The 23,863-nt window shown below is 28.6% G+C and overlaps 1 protein-coding gene across 1 annotated transcript in view; it reads left to right on the top strand.

Annotated features, from left to right (window-relative positions):
- Positions 1 to 23,863, top strand: part of LOC129917913 (neuropeptide CCHamide-2 receptor-like) — a 59,706-nt gene that overhangs the window by 6,360 nt on the left and 29,483 nt on the right. The window contains exons 2-3 of the mRNA XM_055998139.1: positions 20,098 to 20,317; positions 20,465 to 20,634. Coding sequence (XP_055854114.1) covers positions 20,098 to 20,317; positions 20,465 to 20,634 — 390 coding nt within the window. The remainder of the gene's footprint in view (positions 1 to 20,097; positions 20,318 to 20,464; positions 20,635 to 23,863) is intronic.

Raw genomic sequence — 23,863 nt, 5'->3', positions numbered from 1 at the left:
TAAAACCTATTATTTAAGCTTGTGTGGAAAAACTATACTTTTGTTTTAGAAAATATTGAGAAAAATTGAAAAAAACAAAAAAACGATTTTTAAGATCGATTTTTTCGTAAATGACAGTAATATTGGCGAGAAATAATTTTCCATAGAAACTAAATTATACTTTTCTAATGGCCTTTGACCTTCTTAATTTGAATCTAGCATTAGAATAGCTTTAACGTGAAAAGTTTTTGAGATATTGAATTTTGAACGTCCAAAACACTATTTTTGAAATGTTTTGCATGGTAATATCTCAAAAACGTGATGTGATAGAATTTTTCTGACTTCGGATTCGATCTCAGCGCACAAAAAACCATTAGAAAAATATACTTTGATTTCTATAAAAAAAACTTTTTGACTAGTGAATTCGAACAGGGAAGAAAAAATCGAATGCCTTGTTCGAATTCATTAGTCAAAAAGTTTTTTTTATAGAAATCAAAGTATATTTTTCTAATGGTTTTTTGTGCGCTGAGCTCGAATCCGAAGTCAGAAAAATTCTATCACATCACGTTTTTGAGATATTACCATGCAAAACATTTCAAAAATAGTGTTTTGGAAGTTCAAAATTCAATATCTCAAAAACTTTTCACGTTAGAGCTATTCTAATGCTAGATTCAAATTAAGAAGGTCAAAGGCCATTAGAAAAGTATAATTTAGTTTCTATGGAAAATAATTTCTCGCCAATATTACTGTCATTTACGGAAAAATCGATCTTAAAAATCGTTTTTTGTTTTTTTTTCAATTTTTCTCAATATTTTCTAAAACAAAAGTATAGTTTTTCCACACAAACTTAAATAATAGGTTTTAATCTAAATAATTTCAGTTCAAACTTTTCAAAAATCAAAAATTTTTTCGGTAACTTTTTTGATTGAAAAAAAGGCTATTTTTTCAAATTAAATTCGTTAAAAATCCAAAAATTCACTTTTTGCTCAAAAAACATTTTTAATAGATAGAAAACATAACAAAGTAGTTTTTAACCAAGTTTTGTTAAAATCCAACCATTTTTGTAAAAGATAAAAATAAAAAATCAAAAAATCGTATTTTTGCATTTTTTCCAATATTTTGGAGGTTATAGAAAAAAATTGTTTGAGTAAAAGTTGTAGACATTTATACTACCTACAACTTTTGCATTTGACTTTTTTCGATTAGACGTCTAGTTTTGACAGAAATCGTAAAAAACCATGATTTTTGACACCCACCCCACTTTTTCGCCCACCCACCCCCTTTCCCCCAATTTTTTTGTGGGCAATTTATTTTTCCCCTTTCATATACCATTTATCCTAAATTTTGCCACCACCCATATGCTGCTAATAATTTTTTTATTTTCAAAAATTATTGGCACTGGTCTATTATTCAAAGCTAAAAAAATAAGATTTTGACTAGGCTAGAACGCCTCAAAAATCTGTATCTTTTGTACCTTAAAAGATTATTTTCTCAAATTTTGCAAAATAAGATAAAACTGGTTTCTTAATTTTATAAAGGCCTTCCTTTCGTGTCTTAAAATTACTTAATTATTTTTATGAGTATAAAATAAAGAAAAAATACATTTCAATGTAGTTTGTTTGTGTTACGTTATTTGAAAATAAAGCTATTTTATTGAAAAATTATAAGAAAAATATTGATTATACTCATTTTAAATAAAGTCGTTTGTAGGGCAAAGTGAAATTGTCGAAAAACTACGCTTTTGAGAAAAGAGCAAAAAAAGAAATCACAAAAAAAAAAACTTGTTGTCAATTTTCACGAAAATCCTTCTTAATTAAATACTTTAAACGGCTCTTTTGAAAATCTTGGAGTAAAATCAAAATCAGTAAATTAAATCTCTATGTAACTTTTTCCATAGATGAAATTTTTTTCAACAATTACAATATTAAATTCTAACGTTTTTCTGCTACCTTAGACTTTTTCTAATAGTAGGGTAGAAGGGGGAGCATTTGCCAATGGGGTGCCTTTGCCAGCCCAGGTTTTTTTCCAAACCAAAAGAATATTAAATACCGAAAAATAATTTTCTGTTGCACATTTATGATTGCAAACTTTCCACAAAGTTTGACAGCTATTGGCTGGACACGAAATAAATTAGACGCTTGTGTTAGTTTTTTAATGTTGAGAACCAAAATATGAGGGTACATAAGCGTCGTAAATTTTTAATATTTGTCTTGTTAAATTACTTTGTCATACAAATATCTTTTGAAAATTATGTGTACTATGCTGTGTAGAAGTGATTTTTTTACTGCTTAACTTATAAAAAAGTTATAAGTAAATTTTCGAAAGATTAGCTTGTGGGGTACATTTGCCATTTGTTTTTGGGTAGGTTTTGCTCTGGCAAATGCACCCCATGGGGTACATTTGCCAGAAAGGAGCTTTTTCAAAAGAGGATGGCAGGATCCTACAAAATCAATCAGTTCTTCGTATTTTCAGCTAAAAAGAAGTTTTGTTTATGATTATTGGTTTTATTTGTATTAACTTTTATATTTAGGTAACTGGCAATCCCTCCCCACCCCCGTGGCAAAGCCTCCCGCCTGGGGAGGCTTTGCCACATCACTTTTTGTTTTTTTGAATAAATTATTAAAAATAGAAACAATTAATATATCAGAATGAAAAAAATATTTAAGTGAAGATAATAAGGTCAATAATAATATCAGATATAAAAAAATTAAAACAAACGTCAAAACTTTGCGTTAAGTCAATTTTCCTAAATCCTGGCAAATCCTCCCCCTTCTACCCTACAAATATCTTCAATTTCGGGTGCATATACTAAGTCTAAGAGCCCACAGCAAATTTTGGGAGTGGAGGTATAACCAAAATGTGAGTATGCAGTTTTATAGCCTTATGCGTTTTAATAACGAATACAAAATTCTAGCAGCTTTAAATCGCGGCTTTATATGGTTTCCGAGGGGTTAAAAATCGCGAGTTTTCCAATTAATGTGAGTAGGCTAAATTAACAAAAAATCACATTCTGAATATAAGGACTGATGCTCTGTCATTCCCCCAAAGCCTGAAGACATCAATCTTGACAGTGCGATCAATAGAACTCAAGATATGTATTGAAACAGGTCAAAATTCACCAAAATACGTTTTTTTTGTACTATGTCTTTCGACAGATATATCGTTCTATATCAAAGAAAAGCAGATAAAAGCAGCCAATTCTTTTTGTATCTTTTAGTAAATAAACCAAAGAACAACATTGTGAAAAAAGTAGACAGCGGAAACATTTAAAACTCAATTCGAAATTAAAAAACTGCAAATAAAAGCTTATTGTGTGAAAAAAATAATATTAATTAAAAATATATTTTTAAAAAATTTTATTTTCAGCAATATAAATAGCAGTTAAAATAAGCTTTCCAACGACATACAACACTTATATAATTTATTCAAATATAGTTTTGAAAACGTATCGTGAAGATTTGCTTTATTTTGTTACTCAAACAAAGTATTTTCAAGTGGAGACTTCAGATACAATTTTGTAATATAATAGAGAAACTCATTTTAAAAATCAAATTTCAATGAAAACATATAGATTGACTTTCCCTTGATTCATTTCCGTAAAGAAATTACCAAAAATTAAAATTTCATAAAAAACATTTTTGAGACGCAAATGGTCCTTTGGGCCCATTGTGCACCGCCCGGCTTGTCCCGCCCCACAATGGGACCAAACGACCAAAACCATCTCAAAATTGGTTTTAACAAATGTGATCATTTCAGAAAAGTAATGATTGTTTAGCATAATAGAAATGTGAGCAATTATGATAGCATACATTGTTTTTAATATATTTTGGATAAAAGTACTTAAAATGAGTCTCGAACCTTACATTTCAATTTTTATTGTTTTTCGTCCTATTTTATTTAACAGTTTAAACTTAGTTTTCTCAGAAGTTTGTGAAGAAACCTTATAAGTGTTATACATATATCAATAAAAAGGTCAGAATCTCTACTTTATAAATCCGTTATTTGTTTTTGAATGTACTTTAAATTGATTGTGTAAAAAAAATAACAATTAATGGGAAGTAATTTGGCCAATTTTAATTTTCAATAGTAGATTTCTCCTTTGCCGACGACTGCCGATGTCGAGTTATGAATGAATTTAGAATCTCATTTAACTCAAAATTAAGGAATAAATATAAAATTTTGCGCATATTTGCGCCATTTTAATTTACGGTCAAAAATGTATAAAATAAAAATTTTCCAAAAATGTTTGAAAATCTTTTTTTTTTCTGTCATCTACAGGGTGTCTCAAAATTAATGATTCAAATGAAATATTCTGATAGGCTATTTAAAGGGCTCTTAAAATTTGGTAACTTGTCTATCCCAAATATTTACGGTTTTCGATTAAATGCACTTCTTGTGAAATTTCGAAAAATTCCTACTTTAAAACAGTATTTTGACTCCCCTGTTCATAATTTATTTTTGTTTTTTTACAAATCTGTCCCTAAAACAATAATTGACAATTAGGAACAATTGACAAATAAAAAAAAAAAATTATTTCGCTACAAATTAGTTTAAACAAAAGCCTATGTTTTTTATTGTTTTTTTTTGTTTTACTCTGAAAAACCTTGTTTTGTTGAATTCAAATTATAGTATCTTTCATCTTAACTTCAATTTCCGAATTTTTTATACTTTTTTTGAAAACTGTGATAACTAGGCAAGTTATAAAAATGATAAACCAGTTACAAAATGTACAATTTATTTTTTAGGGTGTTGCTCTAAAATAAATGTAAGAAATTGAGTTTCATTAAAACTGCTAACTAATTTGTAGCGATATGGCGAACAAAATAAATAATGTTTTGATTAAATAATTGATTTTTATTTACCAATGTTTTAGTGAACGTTTGTAAAAACAAAAAACACTTATGAACAGGGGAAGTAAAATTGTAACGAAATTTCTTATTTAAATTAAATCAATAATTCATGCTATAGTTTTTGTTTGAATAACAAGTATACACCAGAGTGAACTGCCTGTAAAATCCCTTATTCAAACCCTCATATAAATTTAAATCGCAAAATCTTAAAAGAAAATGAAATAAATAATAATGGGATCACCACACGCATAGTTTAATCGACAATTCTACCCTAGCATAAAATCTCTTTCAATCTCAATCTTCTTTGAATCGAACGGCTACAGGTCGTTTAGACCATTAAAGTTGAGCTATAAAAGAGTTGTCCACTTTCTTAGTAACGGGTAGGCCTGCTAGTCCACGCACATCCTAGCTCGCCGGAGGGGTGGGATCTTGTTACTGAAAAATGGACGGTGTTACGTTTTTATTTCAGGCCTGTAAAATTCGAAGATGGAATTCGAAAAAAATTAAATATTATAGAGATGTGGAACCCGAATGTTAATTTGCCCTGAGAATAGCTTGTCATACTTGTGGAGAACATAGGTGATCGTGTTCTCTTAGCTATACCCTCCCCTTGCATCTAAAGAAAAGGAAATTTCTTATCTCGATGCACCTTGGTCATTGCGAACGCTCATTATACCGCCATGACCCCTATGACGAAACAAATATTTTATAGTTTTAAAACATCCTGTTGAAGGTCTTACTCAACCAAGCTTCTTATCTCACATCCCAATTTAAATTTCTTAATAACTCATCATTTTAATTGCATATAAAGTTGAATGCCGCTTTATAAAAAGAAATGTTCATCTTTAACTTAGTAAAATAAATTCATTTGAAACCTACTATATCAAACACAAACAATGGCTTGAATTTCATCAATTCGAGAACGTTTACACTCAAGTTTAGGTTTACGACGATTTCCATAAAAAAAAATTAATTTTTTTTTGTGTTGATAATTTATATTTTTAATTATTCGTAGATAGTAGCGTACAACAATTCAAATTTTTTTAATCCACTTATTATTAACAAAAAAGATAATTTTAAAGGACTGGATATGGATAAGGATTAGAGTAGAATCAGTTTTAGAAAAAAAAAGAAATTAATTTCGCTTTTACACCTCTTTGGTATGAACTCTTTCGTCTAAAAATTTTAAATTTTGTTTCTTTTCTTTGGTTTTGTTGTTTTGTATGGTTACAACTTTTTATAACCATATATAATTCACTGATGTTCAATATAAGAATATAATCTCTTCAAAATTATCAAGGTAGGTACTTACTACTTCATTGAGCTTACTGCGACTCCTGGTGAAAACGGTGCACTGTTTTGACTGGATTCGCTGGCCTTTTAATTAGTCTGTAGGGTTTTTAAAAATTATATTTTTATATATTTGTACATCATAGTATTATATTTAGGAAATTTACTTAGCTTTTGTTTGTTAATTTCTTTCTTTTTGATTTATCGCAAAATTGGATGTCTGAGTGAGGAAAGGTTGGATGGGAGCAAATTTCAGGAGAGGACAAAATTGGTTGTGGAGAGGAGAGTTTTCTTCGGAATTGTTGGGTGATGTTGTCGATTGGTTTGACCGATCGTGTATGTCTAGATTGATCTTTTTTTTTCTACTTGTTGTTGATTTAATTTGTCTGTGGTTTTTTTCTCAAGTGTGTTTCGTGTGTACTTGTCGTTTGAAGATTTTTTGTGATTGAGGTTAGCCTTGAATTTAGCTTAAAGTAAGCCGACTCCACCTGCGTGGCCTTGGACGTTGACGCTTTGTGTGTCCGAATCTCTCGCTCTTTCTCTCGCTATTATCTGATAACGATAAGCAGAGCGAATACATCGAGATGAATAAAAAAAAACAAGATAAAAAAATAAAGAATCAGATTCTTACCTTAAGTGGAATTTCACCCTTTTTTATGATTCGAAGAGACTCTCTTTTTTGTATTTATTGTTTTTTTTTTCTTTATTAAAGTTTTTCAACTTGTCTTGTTATTTGGTTTAGTTGTTTCCCCTTTTTTTTAAGGGTTGATTTATATTATCCCACAGATATTAGGAGAATAGTATAACTATGTATTTATACACGTTTTAGCTTCTAATAATTTATAATTAGTTAGAATTTTATGAAACTCGATGGAGCGGCTTTTGTAACTTTTGGCTAATCGCTTTTCTTTTTATTTAAGTTAAGTAAGAGGCGAGTAAACTTTTTTTTCTTTAATTTCTAAAAAAAAGGAAAGTTATAAAAAAAAACTATAGTAATCTAATAAGAAGGTAGACTGTACTTTTTTTTGCTTCACTACAAAACCACGGTTTTAACTTAATATTTTTGTTGGACGGTTAAGTTTAAGTCCTTTTCGCTTACGAGATCTGCGTCAACTAATTCTTATCGAGCGAAAGTTTTTGTCATTAGCTTACTTAAACTCTTAAAATAGCAAAAAAAAAGTTAATCCCCTATGTACTATATGTATGTACGGTAAGACAGATCACTGCACTGCAGAGGTCCATTTCTTTCCATTCCACTGCGGTATCGTCGTTTTTATAATTTGTTTTATTCTTTGCAATACAAACATGCATATCAAAAAAAAATCTATGTTTTTCTAACGAGTTATAGGTCAGTCCCAGTGTTAAGGGATGTGGGTTTTTTTTTTATGGTAAAGAGAGATGTTTATTTCTTTTAACTTATTCGAAAAGAAACAAACTTTAGATTTTTGTTTGGTGAAAAAAAATAGTTCCCTACAAAATACTGTTTCAAAGTAGGAATTTTTCGAAATTTCACAAGAAGTGCATTTAATCGAAAATGGTAAGAATTTGAGATATGTATTTTTTTTAAATTATTACTTTTGGGATCCCCTATAAAGGGAATTCCCAACAAGCTTGACATTCTGAACGGATTTCAAGTCCCATTTTATGCCGCAAATCAAAATCTGCAGATTTGATTTTATTTTATTTCATCCCATTTTTTCAAACTTTTATTTTTTTACGCTGTTTTAATTCTTATCTCAAGCTTTTGTTTTATTTAAAAAGTCTTCTCTATAAAATATAAATTATTTTCATATTCCATTTCGTTTTAATACATTTTCCTCTTTAACCCTTTTTTGTTGTTTGAGTTTTATAAAATACACAATAATTTTGAATTTATTACGAAAGTGGTTAATTTAGTCTCTACGTTTTTGGATACTTATCCCTTTCACATTTGTTCTTCCTTTTCTTACTTATAAAATAAATTCTACCTACAATGAAATTTATATTATCTTTCATTCGTATGCTTTTTTTAAATTTATAATCTTTTAATTTTTGCTTTCTTATCAATATATTATACATATGATAACTTCACTTATATTTAACACAAATAACAACGACTTAAAATATAATTTTGTATATGAATTAAGCCATTAATTGACGAATTTGAGCTATTTTTCATAATTTCTGTTTTTGAAAATATTATAATAAATACATACATAATTTTTTTTAGTTCTGATTTTAATTGCATGTTGAAGCATATACATTGTAGTATATTTGTGCCAAATTTCAAAAAAAAATATTGAGAAACAAAAAAGTTATGGAATTTTGAGATGATTTACATCGTTTGGTCTCATAGTTATTCAATTCCTTTGAATGATTGGGAAAAAGTGAGAGACTAAAACCTTAAATTCAATGTTGTTTACCTATTTTAACTCATTTAACACTATTTGAAATTATTATAATTTTTATTGGTCAGAGAATTATGGTGTCAATGTTAAAGCATTATCAGCTTAAAAATTTAAAACATTTCATGTTTGTATTAATATAAAATTTATTTTCTGTATTAATAATTTTTTGTTGTTCAATATAGGGTATTATTGCATAAATCCACTATTGAATTTAATTGATCCTTATAACTGCATCAATAAGGTTTAAGAGTTAATCGTTAAGGTTATCTTGAAAATAATAATTTTAAAACAATAAAAAATTGAAAACTTTTTTTTATCTTTGCAAATATTCTCCAATAAAAATACAATAAAAACTTAATCAAAGGATGACTTTTCGATTGAAATTGTGTGTATGTGTGTGCTGGTTGGGAATTGGGATAAGTGCGAGAAAAAGAGTGCACTCAAAAAGAACTTCAATTTCATATATAAGGAAAATGCCAACAAGAGACGATGTAATCTGATGCAAACACTTTATTTCCGACTGCAGGTAAAATGCCAGAAGCATTTGGCAAAGGCTTATAAACCTACACACTCTGCAAATATAATCCAAAAATCAGTTCAAGTCGTTGTTGTTGTTTGCAATGTATTGACTTTTAATCTCTTATGTATGGTTCTTAATTTAAAGAAGAGATTTTTTGGATTTTATATTTTTTTCATCGAAACGATTTTACTTTTTTTTTTTTTTTCTTTACATTGAAGCTTTATTGAGCATCCAATTATTCATACTGAAATTCTGTATAGGTCTTTTGTTTCCACCGAATCAGTTTTCAGTTCAAGAACATTGGCATTTTAGCAACTCATCTAGTTACTGATTAATTGGATTCGTTTTCTCCTTTAAGCATCATTCGTATGTGTTTCATATTCATTGAAACTAAGTTACACACTCTTGAGACAGACAGAGGCGATATAAAGTCTTTTCATTCATTCAACTATAATGCCTCAGTACATCCTTCTAATTCCAATGACGAATACCGAAGACATGTGTAATTAAGTTTCGCATTTTGACCAAAGACAAAAGGATTTCATTAAGACGAATTGACGAAGATCCCTAAAATACATGCGTCTATTTATCAACAACAGGCAAGAGAAGACGCTCCTTGCAATCTACTCTCACATTACCAAGCCCTCCAAACATGTTAAAGTTGAACTGAATCTTTTGTAATGAATCAACCTCAAAAACCCATTAATTATATTCTCTCACCGGGAATAGTTAGTGTTAATGTGGGTAAATATGAATAATTTCTTGAGGCTATTTCTACCTTAGAATAAATTGAATGTGTTTTATGTGTGTTTTTGAAGAGAATTGTATACATCTGAAGGAGACAAATTGAGTTACTTATGAAAATCTAAGGGAAATACTCATCTTCTTTGTTTTCTTTTTTTTTTTTTTTATTTCATCAAAGCTTTATAAAAACGAAGAAGCACTCATAAAATAAATTGCCTTGAGTATTTTTTCATTTTTAAGGAAATTTAAATTGAATTTGATGCAAAATAAAAATTTGTTTGGAAAAAATTAGTGAAACGCAAATGAAAAGTGGAAAATTTGAATAATTTTTCCATTTATCTTTGTTGTGTTTTTGTTGTTGTTGTTGTTGTTGGTTTCAATGAGGCTTTATAATTTGTTCATTTCATCGTAAAATAAAAAATAATAATACCTAACAGGTCCTTAGATGAATTCAAAATCAGAGCACAAAATTTGTTGATAATAACTTTTATTGAATTTCAGTGATTTATTAGATTTTTTTTGTTATCTTTGAAGTTCAGTCAAGACCAAGTAGGTACGTTATTTTTAGATATCAAAATTCGGTCTGTCGATTAGGGCACAATAAATCATAGCCGAAACAGTAGAACAAATTTTCTTCACATTCCTTGCTAAGGATTCTTTTTTTAACATATATAAACAAAAATCCTTTAAAAACATAAAAAATGGTTTGCTAGCCATTTAGTATTCAAATTTTTGTGAGATTTTGTATATAATTTTGTTGTTAGTAATGTGAGTACCTATTATTTCATTCAACTAATGAAACATATCTTACTCAGTTCATCTGCCATTTTATTTTCTGAAGAATTTATATAATTCTTTTCAAATTCTTACTTTGTAATTCGCCTATAGAAACTCTGGTACTTTTATACCTTCTTACAAAAGAAACTACAAAGTACATCAAAGGTTTAAAAGAATAATTCTTAGTCCAGTGAATATAAGATTAAACTTCTAATCGTATCTTTAAGAGTACACTTCTGGTTAGAGTAATTCTTTTAATAAAATGTTAGTTTTTATATAATTCCTAATTTCTGTATTATTATTCTGTTTTTTTTTTCTTCCTCATAAAAGATAAAAACTTAAAATTAATTAAAAGATTTACAGGCAATCCTTGGAAAGAACCGAAAACCCTTCTAGTATGTTTTCATGGTTTGTATATATTTTTCTCCAAGGCCCATTACATAGAAATTGAGAAAAAGATTGAAAACAGTAACACGACCAAGTCTAAATTCACTCTTTGAAACTCGGACTTAATGGCAACAAGAGCTGGTAAACCATATTTATAACCTTTAAGCTAATTTTAAGAACTCGAAATCCGTAGCGTTTTTTTTTCAGAGTGCGTTTATTTAACTTATTTGTTCATGGCTGGTTATGTTGTACAATTAGAGATCCCAATGGGGGGATATATCCCCCTGATCCCCCCCCTAACTACGCCACTGACAGGCATGGCTGGAGCCATCTGCCGGTTATATCTGAATCTTTTTCTGAGTGACATCAATATATTCAAAATTCTGCGTTTGAAAACTTAATTTTCAAAAACTAGTTGCTAAAACAACGTTGTTTAAAGTTCAAATTAAATATTAGATTTCTGACTTAAGAAAAATAAACCGCAATATTCTAAACATTTTGAAAAATCTACAAATTTGTTTTTTTTTTTTTTAACTCAAGCAAAAAGGTGTTTGTATAAAAATTTGTTGAAATCAATAATTAAGTTTGCAAGAGAAATTATGATAAAAACTACAATATATATTTTCGAAAAATTCATTTTTTACCAAAAAAAAATTATTTTTTTTTGAAATTCTATTTCCGATTATTTTTAGGCTTATATAAAAAATGTTTCCCTATTTAAGAAATAACCCTTGAATATTTTTATAAGAATCATAGGACTCGTTCTTGATAAAATTAAGTTGTTCCAAAAATTGGTACATACCTAAATAAACTGACCGAAAACCGGACCTAGTAACTTTTTTGATTCTGTGGAGGTAAACCGTGAATTAAATCGAGTATTTCTAATTATTGGCACAGTTATGTATAGTTTGTGGTCAAAAATTAAAAAAAAATTAAATATTGCTTGAATTATTCAGTCTCTCTTTGAGCTCTGAAATTTTTGACAAAAACAACTCGAAACAATACTTGGATTATAAAGGTGCATCAAATAACTTGGTATGAGTCCGTTTCACGAAAAAAATTGTGTGAAATTTTTTAGAAATTAAAATAAATATTTTCAGATTAAAACTACGTTGGTAAACAACAATTAAATAATGAATGAATGAATGAATTCTTTAGATACTTAACATTTTTCATTACAAATTAAATTTTAATTTCCAATACTCTCCCTGGGTAATAATAGGCAGGTTCAGAAACGTTAGGGACTAAATATTTAGGTAATTTCTCGGCCTCTGATTGGTCAACTGTCAAAAAAAAATCCTTCCAATTTAGGTAATTTTATTGGAACGTTGACTGGAAAGATAGGCAAGAAAATTTTCTCTAAAAATTTAGGAAAGTTTTTTTTTGTCAACAGAATTAAATCTATTTGTGTGAAAAACAAATAAAAAGTGCATTATCGATTAGAATTAATAATATTTACTTATTAAAGTAAAGTGAAATTTGTAAAATGCGATTTGTAAAATTTTCAAGAAAATTTCGAAATTTGAGAATAATGGCGTATCTAAACTAATTTAGTCAATTTAATCAAATTTCCGTTCAGGAAATGACGTTGCATAAATATTTACAGTATTATTTATTAGATTTCACTAAACAGCTCTAAACGGCTTCATAGTTATGTAATGCATAAAGTTTTATGTAGCCTTTATGCAACAACACATAAATTTTCATTTATGAAACATTTTCCTATCCATTATAGTTATGCTAGGTTTGTGTCCAAATAAGTAAAACTGGAAAATTAGTACTTTTAATCACGACAAACAATTCCATCTGACTATAAAATAACTCCAATTGCTCCGAAAATAAACAAAAAATTAAAACAAAACAAAAAAATAAAAACGTGAGCGAAAGTTCTCGAATAAAATCTCTTAAAAAAACAACACATTTCTTCATTTGATAACAAATTGTTCACATGGAAATATTCATAATCCAAAAAAATTATACCAATAAAAAAGATATTAGGTACATGAATCAATTTCTATGTAAAAAAAACAACAAAAGACTCAAAAAGAAAAAGAATAGAGAATGCACATAAATTAACTGCGGGCAAAAAATTAGTTAATAAAAAATCTCAAAAAAACACAATTTCTTGTTTTTGTTCATTGCAAATTATTCATTACAAATAAATCAAATGCCAGAAATGAGTTCTTCAAGTTAAAAAAAAATTTCAAATGATTGCTGTTTTCTTTTTTTTTATGTGATGTTCAAATGACATTTGAGTAAAAAATATTCTTATTCAGGCTCTAAACAACCTAAAAACGCGTGTAGCTTATACATCCTCTATTCAACGTTGTATACATTTTATAAATAGCAATTTTCTGTTTAAAGACATTATAAAGAGTGTATAGTATTTTAGTTATTTTCTTCAAACTTGCAAACATTTCATTGATCTCAATTTCTTTTTTCTCCAATAAAATCATTTGAAAAGATGCAATTTCTCCAAAGGTTTAATGTAATCGTATTTGCATTCACTCACTTAACATAACCAGGTGAATAAGTACGTGATTCTGTTGAAAAACGAAAGATATTATATACGCTTCACTAAACACCATCCATATGCACACAGGGAATTCAATCACGCAAACACTCAAACGGAACTGATTAAATAAGAGGAATTTCCTTAAATTACGTAGAATTCCTACTTCTTCTTGGTGCACTACCAACGGAAGACAAGAAGAACAATAGGAAACCAATTAAACAGATGTATAATATATCTTGAATCGCATACCGTGTCATTTAACTATTAATTAAAGTTTTTTATTGCTTTTCCAGATAAGAACTTAGACGTTTAACATTTTTTTATAGTTAAAAATTCGAGGAACTTTAAAATACTTTCTTTATACCTGTCTGTTTTCTATTTCAAGGTAAAATAAAAACAGAAGAAAGATTTAGTGGAAGTTGAAAACTTAAGTTTGAAAACACCTGCAAATCAATATTGTTAGTCCTTAAAGTACTAAATTTCAGAATTTTCCATTTAAGAGTACAAATATCGGTCTGAATTAGGTCGAATTCAAACCTCTTAACACTAAATAAATGAAATTGCAATAAGCCTTACTGCTTCCGGCCAATCCTCCCTCACCTAAAGCCTGAATAAAATTTTCAATATTTTAACTGGCTTTCTGTAGAATTAATGTACATTTGGTCCCTCCCATGCTTCTAGCAAAAATCCTATACCTTTGGAGGTGGTAAGCAACCGACTGGATTTAGGTCAAATGGAAAAACAAAAAATGGTCGATTGCACCTTTACCGGAAATCACAACAATTAATCAGTTTATTTTCATTGAAATTGTATTCTATCGAAAATTCAGAACGGAAAAGTTGGCCATTAATTCTATCAAAAGCTAAGGTTAGGTTGAGGGAATATTGTTCAAGAGGATTAAATGCGAACGTAAATCGTAAGAGAACAGTATTACGATACATTCTTGACACGTTTTACTGAGTGTTGTACATATATCTGCCACACGGCTGCTGTTCCTCTTTTTGGAGATAAAAATCTCAGTTTGATGCTTCTTCGAATAAATAAGCTTCTATTTCCAGGCAATTAAATAATAAGCTAATAGAATCGTGCCTGCCTACAACCAACAACGCCAACGGGTGTTAAGTCATTTATAACTGGCACATTTTCATTTCCCTCTCATCTTAAAGGTGGCTATATCAATATAAACAAGAATAAATAGTCCGGTCAATTTAGACATCCGAGGTTACATTAATTCCCAGCAAGCTGAAAATTGGTAGGATTGTTGAAAACACCATCATAAATTAAATCTAAAAAGTCCTCATCGATCCGAGGTGTGGAAAAAAATTTACGGGGGGTCAAAGGTCACAAAAACTGGTTTTTCACGATTTTCAGCAAAACGGTAAGTCTTATCAAAAAATTTTCAATGCAAGAATTGTAGACCAGGTCATTATATATAAAAAGTGTCATGACACTTTTTTTCCTAAGACCCACCGTTTCTTAGGTATAACGATTCAAAAAGTTGAAGTTGAGTTGTAATCCTCATAATCAGGCCTATTCTGAAAAAAACTCCCAACTGAAAAGATCTTGAAATTTCTTTATGTTTTTTAGCTTAAATTCCGTTCTTCAATGGTTAAGAATATGGGAAAGCAAAAAAAAAATGGAGATTTTCACCATTTGTCCGATTAGGGCCCATCTCCCGAAACCAATTTCCGTGGGAATTTTTGTTTAGAATAGGTCTGAACATATACAGGGTGTCCGATAGAGAATGAACAACCCTAAGACGGCTGATAGCCACTCTTATGACTGTTCTAAAAACAGATAGAAAAAAGTTCTATCACAACCAGTTCATTAAATATTGGCTTTTTTTCGTTCAGTGTATTTTAAATTTTATCATTTTATGTTTTCGTTCACTACAACCACGAATGAATGAATTTTATTTATTTCTTTTTTTTTATAATTTTCTAAAATAATTGGATGAGTACATAAACGCTTTAAAATCTGCAAAGCTATTGCACATTTTCGTAAAAAAAATTTTGAAATCTGTTTTTTGATGGAAAATGTGAAAAAAGTATTTTATGAAAAATTTTAAACACCTGTGGTATAAAATAAACCTATGGAAACCTAAGTGGCCAACTTTCTTAAAAATATTCCCCTTAGACGAGAATATTTTTAAGAAAGTTGGCCACTTAGGTTTCCATAGGTTTATTTTATACCACAGGTGTTTAAAATTTTTCATAAAATACTTTTTTCACATTTTGCATCAAAAAACAGATTTCAAAATTTTTTTTACGAAAATGTGCAATAGCTTTGCAGATTTTAAAGCGTTTATGTACTCATCCAATTATTTTAGAAAATTATAAAAAAAAGAAATAAATAAAATTCATTCATTCGTGGTTGTAGTGAACGAAAACATAAAATGATAAAATTTAAAATACACTGAACGAAAAAAAGCCAATATTTTATGAACTGGTTGTGATAGAACTTTTTTCTATCTGTTTTTAGAACAGTCATAAGAGTGGCTATCAGCCGTCTTAGGGTTGTTCATTCTCTATCGGACACCCTGTATATGTTCAGACCTATTCTAAACAAAAATTCCCACGGAAATTGGTTTCGGGAGATGGGCCCCAATCGGACAAATGGTGAAAATCTCCATTTTTTTTTGCTTTCCCATATTCTTAACCATTGAAGAACGGAATTTAAGCTAAAAAACATAAAGAAATTTCAAGATCTTTTCAGTTGGGAGTTTTTTTCAGAATAGGCCTGATTATGAGGATTACAACTCAACTTCAACTTTTTGAATCGTTATACCTAAGAAACGGTGGGTCTTAGGAAAAAAAGTGTCATGACACTTTTTATATATAATGACCTGGTCTACAATTCTTGCATTGAAAATTTTTTGATAAGACTTACCGTTTTGCTGAAAATCGTGAAAAACCAGTTTTTGTGACCTTTGACCCCCCGTAAATTTTTTTCCACACCTCGGATCGATGAGGACTTTTTAGATTTAATTTATGATGGTGTTTTCAACAATCCTACCAATTTTCAGCTTGCTGGGAATTAATGTAACCTCAACCCCTTATTTTAGTCTAATTTGACCGGACTAAAAATGAAGGAGAGAATTATTAAAATGGACATTCTTATTCTTGTATATCTTGTGGCTTCACAAAAAAACCACATCAATTATAATTAAAACAAAGAATAAACTCAGAAATAGATTTATCAAAAACCGCAAATTGATTTAATTTTTGTATAATTAATATTCCAACCATCATTTTTGGGGTTCTTGTGTTTATTTGTTTGAGATTAATAAATTATAAATGAAATATAGCAAGAAGGACCTGACAAAAAATAGCTATTTGTATTTTTATAAATATTATTTGACATAAAAATTGGATTTGTTACTTTTGTGTAAAGTAAAAGACACCAGGAGTTTGAATTCTCATTCACCGAAAACAATACCATTTTTCTTGTGACATATAATTACTTTTGACAGGGAAATTCTTTTCATTATGGAATATTTCAGATAGACTGATATCAAACATTGGCAGGGTTCGTATTTATGTGACATTCTGACTCCCAGTGTTACAAAATTTAATAATTGATTGTTTAGTATTGTTAAACTTTAAGAAAGTTTATAGGTACATACCAAAATTCTAAAAAAAAAAAAAAAATATTAAATGGCAACCCTAAATAAAGACAGTTAAGATTTCTATCTAGAATGCCAAAGTAGAAGAGCTAGCAGCCACTTAAACTCAACTTATAAGTTAAAAATTTTGTGAGCAATAAATTTGATGGGACTAATAAAGTTAAAAAACTTAAGTCTTGCAGGGTTACCGTGAGCAAATTTTTACTGTCAATTGAATTTTTTTTTTATATAAAAAAAATTAAAGTTAGTTAAACCTTTTATAATTATGTGCGAATTTCTTGACAAAAATTATTGAACGTTAGAGCTTAAATGACCTGGATCAAAAAATAGTGCCAATTTTATTTTTAATACAAAAATGACGGCCAGAAATGGTAATAAAATTGAATCTTCTTTTTTCTGTTTAATGAATCAATTTCGGCACAGAAAAGTACAATTTTCTTGTGTTCATTTATCACTGTGTGTTCCATGAAATTGTCGTTTTTAGTTTAGTTAAATTTTGTCTGCTACCACTTTTGGGGGCTATGTAAAGTTGGCACCTCTAAATGCCAAAAAAAAAAAAAGTACGCATACACCACAGTGACCCTTTTAAATTTATAATGTAAAAAAATTAAAATCACTGGTGTGGGTCTGGGCATTCCGTCTCAAATGTTATTTATTTGACTTAAAATTTTTATTTTTATTGAATGTAGTACACTTAACATGCCTGTTAAAAAGTTAAAGTTGATTTGTTTGGTTTGCCGTATAAACAAAGTAAGTAAAATCTATCCAAACATTTTTAAAAAGTAACAACAAATATAAAATGGTGTGAAGTGATTTCTTTTTCAATACATGAATAGAACTTTTAAGACCTTTCTGAACTATCTTTGGTAATTATTACAAATTACATCACTTTCTTTCAAAAGTTATAACAAAAATAACTTTTTTTTTCAAATTACCAACCTCTTAAAAATAACATTTTTTAGTGTAAAAATTATACTATTTCAACTTTTTCTCAATTAACCATGCTAATTCTAACAAATTATACCACTTTTTTTCGTTAGCCCCCCTTAGTTCAAAAGTTATAACAAAAAAAAAACTTTTTTCAAATTACCAACTTCTTAAAAAATCAATATGTGTTTTTTTTTTTTTCAGAGTAAAAAATTGTACCTTTTACATTGTTTCTCAATTAACCATGCTTATTCCAACAAATTACATTACGTTGGAGAATTTTAATTCATTTGTCACTTACTTTTTATTGTTTGGTGCATTTTTCTTGATTCCGAAAGCAGTGTTGACAGTTTTTTCACTTTTAATACATTTGAAGGGTCCAGGGGAAAAACGGCACATGCCCACTTTTAGTAAAAAAAAAAAATAAAATAATGATGAGGTCTAGCAGTATTTACTGTTCTATCTGATGGCATCCTTAATTTTAGAAAACAAATTTAAGCCTTGCCAGAAAAATAAATAAATATAAAATATTTCGAAAATGTATAAACCATTTTTCTAGGATAAGGGGTTTAGTCAGCACATGCATGTCTTTTTTTGGGTTTAATTTAATTTTTCATGTACCTCATATGCTTTTTTGCTTGGTTTAATAAACATAAAAAAGACATGAATGTCCTGACTAAACCTCTGGTTCTAGAAAAATGGTTTAGGTATACCTTTTTGAAAAGGGTGTTTAATATAGAAAAGAACCTCATCAAAAATTTGTACCATAAGACTATATCTAAAAAAATGACCTTATAAGTCAACATATACCTATTTCAAACGAGAAAAAACTTTAACCCTTTTGTGGCGCCATCTAGAGTCAAATAGTCAATAAAAATCTGAAAAAAATTAGGGGATTTTTTTTGTATTATTTAGAAACTGTTTTTCCACTTAGGAACTTGATTCAAAAATAACGAACGCCCTAATATACATATGGTTTTCCCTCGTAGAGTGTAACTATTCAAGGAAATATGCATTAAATCTGACATGATTTATTTTATACACATAAGTAATAAAAAAAATACCATAAAGGTAGTTCCAGCTAAGAGAGCTTGTATTAATAATTCTACCTTACGCATGAATTTTATAAACCAACAACAACTATACCTTCATCGGAAAATCTCTGCTTAAGTCAGTTTAATAACATCAACAATGTATCATCAGGAAAAGAGCTTTACAAAAAAATAAACAATACAACTCTAAAGAACGCCTAAAAATAAATGTCATGAAAGTTTCATAAGTTTTCTTTTTATGTCGTATGTGTGTTTCATGCACAGGGATGTTATACGCAAGTTTTTAGAAAATGCAAAATAAAAAACAAAAACGAAGACAATTTTTTTTATGCTTAAAAATATATTGAATAATTAATTATTTAAAACCTTTAAAAAAATAGTTTTATTTTTAATAAAAATAATAAAACACTTTTTTCTTAAATTTGAAAGAATTTCCTGGAATTTTATTTAATATTTTTATTTTCTTTTTTTTTTCCAAAAAAAAATTCAAAATTAGAAAAAAACATTCTTAAGGCTTTTTTTTATTAAAAAGAAAGAAAAAATTCCAATATAACAACCCTGTTCACATTTTGTTACTTCCGGCCAGAAATGTCTTTATTCCGCAAACGAAGTACCGATTATATCTGCCCCATTTGCAGACATCAGGGTACTTCATCATACAGGAAACCAAAGTCTCTCAGGTGAAAATGTATTATTTTTTTTTAAACCAAAACCTCTTTTAACGACTCAACGTCCGTTGACGGAAATTAAAAGCTTTATTATTGCAACATTTCAAAATAAAGGACAACTATGCGATGACAGCAGTCAACGACAACTAGATAGACGTGTTTTCGTGAAGTAAAAATAAGCTCAAAAACTTAACTACCTTACATACCAGAGGTTTATTATTTTGATTCCTTACGCAGTAGAAACTACATTATGCTATTAGTAGAGAACGAAAAATAATTATATACGCAGGCAGGGTCACTATTAAGAACTATAAAGCTTATGTCCTTTAGTAGTATTTTTTTGTTGTTGTTGAATATGTGATTTTCCTTATTGCAGATACATTTTATCACTGGCACTAGCGGACCTTTTGGTGATTATTATTTGTGTACCTTTGGCCTCTGTGCCATATGTGCTGGATTCATGGCCATGGGGTGCAACGCTGTGCCGTGTCACCGAATGTGCTAAGGACATTTCAATTGGAGTTTCTGTGTTTACGTTAACAGCTCTTTCTGGTGAAAGATATTGTGCCATTGTGAATCCATTGAGAAAATTGCAGGTAAGAGCTTTATGTTCGTGTTGATTGTTTGTTGTTTGATGTTGATGATGGAATTTGCCCATATTCAAAGGATCTTTTTTTTTTTCAAAAATTGAAATTTTATTTGTTTTTTTTTTTTTTTTTTTAATCGGAAAAATAAACATCCAGACTCGTCCTTTGACAGTTTTAACTGCCACATTGATATGGATGTTGGCGATTTTATTTGCTACACCAGCGGCACTCATCTCGGATACACAGGATGTACAATTGCCAAAGAATTTGACAATAACTTATTGCTCACCATTTGGGGATTATCCAAATCATTCGCCATATGCAAAGTAAGTACTAAAAAAAAATTACAATTTATATGGATAAAAATGTTACATTATTTTAAGAAATTTAAATTATTTTTGATCTGCTGAATCCCTATTCCATTTATTAATAATTTTCAATGGAAGATTTAAAAAAATATTAAATGTGTCATTAAAAATAAATAAAAAAGTAAATAAAAAAGATAAAAATAGTAGGTACATGAGTTTGAGCTCTAGAGGGCACCATATTCAACTTTTTTTTAACCTCTCATAGCTTATATCCGGCATATAAGCGGGACGCTTTTAACAATATCTCGTTTTTCGAATTACAATAAGTAGTTTCGAAGCTATGATGGAACAGATGAAACCTTTTATCAAGCATTCAAACAACTGAATGAACAAGCTCTATGGATGAAAAGATAAAACGATGAAAGTTTGACAAAATTAAAGGATGTAAGGATGAAAGATCAAAAAATGAGAATTAAAAATGACCGATGTGATAAGTGATGAAATCGCAAAGGATGATAGATGAAAAAACTAAAGAACGAAAGGATGAAAGATGATATTGAAACATGAAAGATAACGACTAAAGATGAAGGATGAAAAATGAATATTGAAAAATGAAAAATGAAAGATTAGATAGGGATGAAATGGTGAAATAATGAAATGGTGAATTGTTGAATTGATGAATTGATGAATTAATAAATTGATGAAATGATGAAATAATGAAATATGTAATGAAATAATGAAATGATGAATTATAATAAAAATTCAAAAACGATGCAAAAAAAACCTTGAGAAATAAAAGATAAGATCATTTAAGGATGAAAGGATGATAGGTTAAAAATGCGGAGGACCGAAAAATTAAAGATGAAAATTGAAGTATGAAAAAAGAAAAATGAATGATGAAAAATGAAGAGGAAAGATAAAAAATGAAAGATGAATGACGAAAGATGAAAAATAAAAAGTGAAAAATGAAAAGTGAATGATGAAATGAAGATTATAAATTACACTGCTAAACACACAAAAATTTTCCAGACCGTTGTTTATAATTTCTTACAAAGTTTAGGGTGCTGATTCCAAAAAATGATATTAGTTTTTTTTCTAGCAGCTTTAGTTTTGAAATTATTCATACATACAAATTTATACAATTTTTATTTTACTTACTGAACCGAAATACATTACATTCGAAACAAATTTTTCCAACAAAACTTTTAAAACGCTTGTAATAATGAAATCTGAAAAAAATAGTATTATATGAAATTACCCCAAAAATGTGAAAAATTATAATATCTAAAAAAAAAAAATAGAGCTCCTAGAAAGCAACCAGTGTGATTTTTAGGCTTAGTGAACCCAAATGCATTAGGTTCGATAAGAAAATTTCTGGAAAATGTTAACACACAGTTAAAATAAGCATAACTTTAAAATAAGTACGAATATACCCCCAAAATGAGGAAAACTAAAATATTTCAAAAAATAGAGCTCCTAGAAAAAAATGTATATGATTTTTAGGTTTACTGACCCCAAATAAATACATTGAGTTTAATATAATTCTTTCTGGAAAATTTTCCTCAAAATAAGAAAAACTTAAAAATTAGTATGAATATTTCCCCAAATGTAAAAAATTAAATATTTCAAAAACTAGAGCTGCTAGAAAGAAACCAATATTATTTTTGAACTTACTGAACCTAAATCTATAAAATTTGATATACATAAATCTCTCTGGAAAATTTTAAAATGTTGAAAATTGTTGGCCAGTGTTTTAAATGAAAGATGATAAAAATTGAAAATAAAAATGCAAAATGAAAAATGTAAAATAAAAAATGAAAAATGTAAAACGAAAAATGAAATATGAAAATGAAAAATGAAAAATTCAAAATAAAAAATGAATAATGCGCAGTGAAAAAATGGAAAATAAAAATGAAAAAGAAAAATAAAAAGTGAAAAATGAAAAACGAAAAAATATAGGTAAAATGAAAAACGTAAAATAAAAGATGAATCTGAAAAATGAAAGAACCTGAAATTATTTTGGAATGTTTCCAGTTAAATTAAAAAAAAAAATCGATGGCCAAGTTCATCAGTGCTCTTTGTCTTTAGGGCAAAAGAAGGGCCTATATGGCCTTTATGTACTTCTTTTTAGATAGACTCAAAATTTAAGTCTAAAATATTTAATGAGTTTGTGGTACAGTATGCTAAGTCCCGGAATTTCAACAGTGAAGTTGAGTTTATCTACCCGATCTCAAAATTTATTTCTCTTTCAATCTCTAGGAAAGGAATTTTTCGAAAAAAGTGATAAAATGTTATATATTGAAATCTATTCATAGTGTATCTAACAATTAGACATGTATACAACAATTTATGCTTAATTTATTTCTAACTTCAATTTTTGATTATTATATTAGCCATAAGCTTATAAAGAATGTATATCAAATCAAATAGAAATAGTTACCAAATCACCATGGTACAGTTACATTGTTGAAATATTAAACAATCTCTTTCCTTATAGGCAAAATGCAATTAAGGGCCGTAACTAAGATCTCTACCAAATCAATAAAACACAGAATCAATTTGCTCATCAAAATATCTAATTTAATTTGAACAGATTGTCACAATTATTGTTAGAATTGAATCACTAAATCCATTGTTTTCCACTTGATGACAAATTGAAAATATATTGACATCTTGATTTCTGTCTTATTCTGCCTTCAGAATGTTTTTCAATTCCAAGAAAGTAAATCCGATAAGGCATAGAAGAGATTCCTCTTCATAAATATATACATAATATTGCACAAGAAAATGTTCCACCACGATAGAAGGACCTACCTACTCGTGTATAGTTTGTTATGTACTATGTACTCATAGATTATCCTGGTTCGATGTAAAACACACAGAGTTTATAGACAAAGCCAAATGCATGTTGTTGCATTGGTATTAGGTATTTTGAATGCACTTTATTGATGGAAAATGCATAAGGAATGCCTACACAATGGCAGCACATTCTTGTAAAGAACCGATTGCAGAGTAAAGATGTGTTGTCGAATAAATATTGGATTTTGAGTTGAACGACAGAGTGTTTTTGGAAAGGTAAAACAATAGAAACAAGTACCTAGTACTTGTATTTAAGGACCTTATGTTCGAGAGTTTTTTGGATTTGTTCCTTTTTCGGCTTTATCTGACATATTTATGAATGCATTTTGAATTTTGCAAAATTTGAAAATTGCATTAAAATTGAATGGCAATTTTGATCCCTATGAAA

This window comes from Episyrphus balteatus, chromosome 4 (genome assembly GCF_945859705.1).
Source record: "Episyrphus balteatus chromosome 4, idEpiBalt1.1, whole genome shotgun sequence".
NCBI lineage: Eukaryota > Metazoa > Arthropoda > Insecta > Diptera > Syrphidae > Episyrphus > Episyrphus balteatus.
This window is presented reverse-complemented; position numbering and strand designations above follow the sequence as displayed.